Source organism: Myotis daubentonii, chromosome X (genome assembly GCF_963259705.1).
Source record: "Myotis daubentonii chromosome X, mMyoDau2.1, whole genome shotgun sequence".
NCBI lineage: Eukaryota > Metazoa > Chordata > Mammalia > Chiroptera > Vespertilionidae > Myotis > Myotis daubentonii.
In genome coordinates this window covers 118,773,460-118,780,023 of record NC_081861.1, presented here as the reverse complement: position 1 = coordinate 118,780,023, position 6,564 = coordinate 118,773,460, and the positions used below count along the sequence as shown (strand labels likewise).

Genomic DNA, 6,564 nt, shown 5'->3' with positions numbered 1-6,564 from the left:
TAGAGAGGTTGTGGCCCCGCCCCTGTCACACAGAGAGCTGCAGGGCGTTCAGGGAGTTTGGTTGCTGCCCCCTGTCATACTGATCCCGGTGCCGGGAGGCCTCTGGGCTCCACTGATTCTGGTGCTGGGAGGCATATTACCCTTTTACTATATAGCATAGAGGCCTGGTGCACGGGTGGGGGCTGGCTGTTTTGCCCTGAAGGGTGTCCTGGATCAGGGATGGGTCCCCACAGAGGTTCCTGGCCAGCCTGGGTGAGGGGATGATGGCTGTTTGCAGCTGGTCACACCTCCTTCAGGGTGGGGGTCCCCACTGGCGTGCCTGGCCAGTCTGGGTGAGGGACTGAGGGCTGTTTTCGGGCTGGCGGGTGACTGTAGCTCCCAACAGCTCCTTTTTTTCTTTTTCTTTTTTATTCTGGGCCAGCTTTAGCTTTGAGGCTTGGCTCCAGCTGTTAGGCCTCCCCTACTGAAAGCAGGTTTCTGGCCATTGTTTACCTTCTGTATTTGAAAACATGTTGCGATCCTGCTGGCTGAAGCCCGAAGGACTAAAGCAGGTTTCTGGGGTTTTGTTTAGCTTCTATATTTTTTACATAGTTCCTTAGAGTTGCAGCTCAGAGGCCTGCAGCGGCAGGCGGGGAACGTTGGAGTCACTGAAGCAAGCAAGCCTCATGTTAGTTTTAAGCTGCCTGGCTGCCGGCCGCCATCTTGACCGGCAATTCATTTGCATATCGCCCTGATTATCCAATGGGAAGGGTAGCGGTTGTACGCTAATTACCATGTTTCTCTTTTATTAGATAGGATTGATTTCAGACAGGAAGGAGAGAGAGAGAGAGAGAGAGAGAGAGAGAGAGAGAGAGAGAGAGAGAGATCAAGGATGAGATAGAATCACTGACTGGCTGCCTCCTGCATGCCCCACACTGCAGATTGAGCCCCCTTTCCAGGCCTGTGCCCTGACGAGGATTCGAACAGCATCCTCCTGGTTCATAGGTCGATGTTCAACCACTGAGCCACGCTGGGTGGGCCCCCCTCACTTCTTTACATCAGGTCTAAGAAAGGTGTGATCCTTAATCTGAAGGTCCACCACAAGTCAGCCAATGGGGAGTGGTGTGAAGCCTTACAAGGAGCTTGACTGAAAGCTGGGGATCCAAATGAACTGAGGACACAAAGGACCCCACTAAGCTCTCAGCTCTGGGTGTCCCCTGATAGGGGGTGGACTGAGGCTCCCCTCCAGTACCTTTTCTCCTGAATCCCAGGGAGCATTGAGATGTCCACATCAGAGTAGCAGAGGGGAGGGCACCCAGGCTCTGCCCAGAGTTGGCATGATAAGACTGAAGGTGAACCCAGAGGATCCCGCATCCCAGAAGAAAGGAATCCACTGTTCATCGCCTATTGTCACCTGGGTAAAGGCAAGGCAAGGCTGGGAGCATGTAACGTGAGACTCACTCTCAAGCAGTAGTTCCCAGTGTGGGCCATATGCCCCACATGGGAGGTAATTTGAATTTTAAGGGGGAAATTGAAGAATGAGTTAACAGTGATTTTTCATTTCTTATGGTTATAGGGGCCTCATATACAGCATTTAAATATATATTGTGACATCTTTATGCATTTCAGTTCTCAATTATAGGTTTTGAAGATTTGTTTGCTATTTTGTCATATCTCTTCATATTATTATTATTTTTTAACAATTTCTTAGTGATTTATTCCTTGGTACTTCACCTGTCCTTTTGTTCTCTCATTTTTCTCTTCCATGGATGCCATGTTCTTTGGAAGCTTCTGTAGACCAAGTTAACAGACTTTTAGGCTTCCTCCATGTGAATAGGAGTCAATTTTTGAATAATAAGAATTATATGTAACAGTGGGGGGGGGCATCAGGATTTTAGAGATGCGTAGGTGGGGCATGGCCAAAATAAGGTTGAGAACCACTGCTCTAAAGGTTCTGTGATTCCACTGTGGTATTCTTTTTAAAATGCATATATTTTTATTGTTGAAACTGTTACAGATGTCCCATTTAATTTCCCCCATTGACCCTCTCCACCCTGCTCCAACCCATCCCCAAGGCCTTCACCTCACTATTGTCTGTGTCCATATGAGTTCTTTACTTAATCTCTCCCCACCCTCACTGCCTGCATCCTTCCCTCTGGGATTCCTCAAAATGTCCCATGCTTATATGTGTCTATGTCTATTTTGTTCATCAGTTTATTTTGTTCATTAGATTCCACATATCAGTGAGATCATGTGATAGTCTTTCTCTGACTGGCTTACTTCACTTGGCATAATAGTCTCCATGTCCTTTCATGCTGTCCCAAAGGGTGAGACATCCTTCTCTCTTCCAGCTGCGTAGCATTCCATTATGGAAATGTACCAGAGCTTTGTTATCCACATATCTACTGATGGGCACTTGGGTCATTTCCAGAACTTACCTATTGTAACGAGAGCTGCTGTGAACATAGGGGTGCATATATTCCTTCTGATTGGTCTTTCAGGATTTAAACAGCTGAACCAAGAATGCAGGAACCTTGTGGGATCCTACATAGCACCCGGCAGGCTTTCAAAAAACCAAGGGGGAAGCTACCTGTTGAAGGTGCTCACATCATCTCTTTCTCCATCCCTCAGGTGCCCAAACCAGCTGTCCATTGGCGCACTACTGTCTGCTGAACTGAGCAACAGCCATCATGCCTCGTGGTCATAAGAGCAAGCTCCGTGCTCAGAGGAAACATCACCAAAACAGAGCTGAGAAACAAGGTGATAAGAGTGCTCAGGCCGCTGCAGGAGAGGAAGGAGAGGGCATTTGCTCCTCCTCTTCTGTTTTAGGGGATGCTGGTGCTGGCCCTCTCCAGGCACCTCCGAGTGCCCCAGCCACCACCAGTGCCACTGCAGGTGCCTCCTGTGAAAGATCTGCTGTAAAAGCCAAAGGCCAGGTTCAGAAAAGTAAAAAATCCTCCCAGGCCTCCACTGCCACTGAGAGTTCTGGCCAAGATCTTCTAACTCAGAAGGCAAATATGTTGGTACGGTACCTGCTGTATCAACATAAAAAGAACCAGCCCATTAGAAAGGGAGACATGCTGAAGATCATCCGCAAGTGGTTCAGGAAGGACTTCCCTGAGATCCTCAGGAGAGCCTCTGAGCGCATGGATCGGTGGTTTGGCCTGCAAGTGAAAGAAGTGAAGCCCAGCGGTAATTCCTACACCCTTATCGACAGTGAAGATGAGAGTGTGAGCAGCGGCTTCAGATTTCCTAACAAAGGGATCCTGATGCCTGTCCTGGGTGTCATCTCCTTGAATGGCAACAGCGCCACTGAGGAGATGATCTGGGGATTCCTGAATAAGATGAGTGTCTATGATGGAAAGATTCACTTCATTTTTGGGGAGCCCAGGAAGCTTATCACCCAAGATTTGGTGCAGGAAAAATACCTGCTGTACAAGCTTGTGCCCAACAGTGACCCTCCACGCTATGAGTTCCTGTGGGGTCCAAGAGCCCACGCTGAGACCAGCAAGATGAAAGTCCTGGAGTTTTTCTCCCTGCTCAATAGTAACATCCACACAGTCTTTGCACCCCATTTTGAAGAGGCTTTGAAAGAAGAGGATGAGAGAGCCCAAGCCAGAGCCCAAGCTGCACCTAGGGCTGCCCCTCCTCCCAAGGCCAGTGGGCGCTCCAGGGCCAAATCCAGCCTCTAACTTCACCTGAGTGAACTCGGGGTGGAGTCTTTCCAACTTTTTGGTTGGAAAGGACTGTGAAGCAGTTTCTTAATGTGCAAAATATCTTGTTGGCTTATCTTTGTGTGGCTTTCCTATGTTTGTGTTTTCAAATGGTATTCTTTTAGGCAGAATGTTTATTTAGAACCAGAATATAAGCCAATAAGTTTATGTATGACATGCATCACCCATTTATTGTTGCTAATTAAGTTAGGAGTGAGAATTTTGTTTTCGAATTACAAATTGGGAATTCTTTGATTTCTTTTGTGATCCAGAACAGGATAACATGGCTTTAGAATAGGAATTTCTTTTGAGATATGAAAGAACTTTGCACCAAAATAGTGGGGAACAGTAGATAGATAGAAGATAGATAGATGACAGATAGAGTAAAACGTGTCTCCTTCTGTTTTAAAATATTTTCAGTTACAGTTAGCATACAATATTATATTAGTTTCAGGTGTACAACATAGTGATTAGACATTTATATAACATACCATATACTCATCCACAGAAGTCTAGTACTCATCTGACCCATATGTAATTACTACATTGTTCTTGACTACATTACTTATGCTGTACCCAGCATTTCCTGTCACAGCCAAGACATGGAAGTATAGGTGAATGGATGAAAAAGATGTGGGAGATATATAAACTGGTCACTTCCTGCTTGCCTTACCACATTTAGTCTTTTGTTTTGTAAATTTTAAAAACATATATGGATTTGCTTATGTTTTCTAATAAGGTTTGAGAATATAAATCCTAGTGCATCAGACCTCTTGTTTCATGGCTTTTATTTTTTTTAATATATTTTATTGATTTTTTACAGGGAGGAAGGGAGAGAGTTAGGAACATCGATGAGAGAAGAACATCGATCAGCTGCCTCCTGCACATCTCCTACTGGGGATATGCCCGCAACCCAGGTACATGCCCTTGACCGGAATCGAACCCGGGACCCTTCAGTCAGCAGGCCGACGCTCTATCCACTGAGCCAAACCGGTTTCGGCTCATGGCTTTTATTTGACCCGATACGATCATTAATTGAGCATCAGCGCCTTGGAAGTCTTCATGTTTGCATTGGGAATGTTTAGGCAAAAAGGCCCTGGCCCCGCCCCTGCCCATGCCAATGCAATTATAGATTGTTGGGGAAGCTATCATTACCAAAGAGGGTAAGGTACTCTCCACTTCATAAGGAATAAATGAAAAGGAGAGTAAAGAGGGGGCGGACATAGCATAGTAGGTAGTTTTCATTGATAAACAAAATCTAGTCCCATTGGAAGTCAGTGGGCCATCCAGGGTCACATCCAGTCACTTCTCTCAACCCCAGTGAGGTCTGAAGTGGGATCTTCACATTGTGGTAGGAAATGCCTGTTGACCAATATTCCTGATGAACACAAATACCATGTTAACTTATTTTTTTAATTGTTTTATTGCTTATAGTATTACAAAGAATATTACATATGTCTCCTTTTTTCCCCGCCCATGGCAATCCCCTGGCCTCCCCTACCCCCTAGTGTCTTATGTCCATTGGTTATGCTTATATGCATGCATACAAGTCCTTCGGTTGATCTCTTACCCACCTCCCTCCTGCCCCCCCAACCCACCCAGGCCTTCCTGCTGTACTTTGACAGTCTGTTCGTGGCTGCTCTGCCTCTGTGTCTATTTTTGTTCATCCTATCTAATCAAAGAGAAACATGGTAATTAGTGTACGACCGCTACACTTCCCAGTGGCTACCCAGGGTGATATGCAAATTAACTGCCAGCCAAGATGGTGTCCCGCAGCCAGGCAGGTTGAAACTAACATGAGGCTTGCTTACTTCAGTGACAGAGGACTCCAACGTTCCCTGCCTGCCGCCGCCGACCTCTGAGCTTGCAGTTTGAAACAGTGTTACAAATATAGAAGCTAAACAAAACCCCAGAAACCTGCTTTCAGCCGGCAGGGATCTTAGAGCTGGAGTTGATACAGAGTTTTGATTATAGAACCCAAATAAACCAGGTACCTGCTTTCAGCCGCAGAGGCCTCAGACCTGTAGCCAGAGCTAAAGCTGGCCTAGAATAAAAAAAAAAAAAAAGAAAAAAAAAAGTAGTGGTTGGGAGTTTCAGTCACCTGCCAGCCTGAAAACTGCCCTCAGCCTGTCACCCAGACTGGCCAGGCACCCCAGTGGGGACCCAACTCTGATCCAGGACACCCTTCAGGGCAAACCAGCCAGTCCCCACCCATGCACCATGCCTCTATCCTATATATTAAAATGGTAAGGAGGTAGGGGGGTAAGAGATCAACTAAAGGACTTGTATGCATGCATATAAGCATAAGCAATGGACATAAGACACTGGGTGATAGGGGAGGCTAGGGGACTGTCTAGGGCGGGGGGATAAAATGGATACATATGTAATACCCTTTGTAATACTTTAAGCAATAAAAATAAAAAAAAAGAAAAAAAAATGGTAAGATGCCTCCCAGCACCGGGATCAGCAGAGCCGAGAGCCCTCCCAGCACCATGATCAGCGTGACAGGGGGCAGTGTCCAAAACCATTGATCGCCCTGCAGCTCTGTGTGTGACAGGGGGCAGGGCCACAACCTCCCCATCCGCCCTACTCTGTTCGTGACAGGGGAAGGTGCCCCAACCCCCTGATCCGCCCTGCTCTGTGCCTGATAAGGGGGGAGATCCCCAACCCCCTGATCACCCTGCGGCTCTGTGTGAAACAGGGTGCAGCGCCCCAACCCCTTGATTGGCCCTGCTCTGTTTTGACGGGGTAGAGCCATAACCTCCCCATTTGCCCTGCCCTGAGTGTGAGAGTGGCAGCGCTGAACCCCCAGATCGGCCCTGCTCTGTGAGTGATAGAGGGTGGCGCCACAACCCCCTGATCGGCCCTGCTC

At 47.3% G+C, this 6,564-nt stretch overlaps 1 protein-coding gene across 1 annotated transcript; it reads left to right on the top strand.

Annotated features, from left to right (window-relative positions):
• The first annotated feature begins 2,669 nt into the window (after positions 1-2,669).
• On the top strand, positions 2,670-3,671 carry LOC132223687 (melanoma-associated antigen B4-like). The gene has a single exon (XM_059678744.1). The coding sequence runs from the start codon at positions 2,670-2,672 to the stop codon at positions 3,669-3,671; it is 1,002 nt and encodes a 333-aa protein (XP_059534727.1).
• Positions 3,672-6,564: the final 2,893 nt, after the last annotated feature.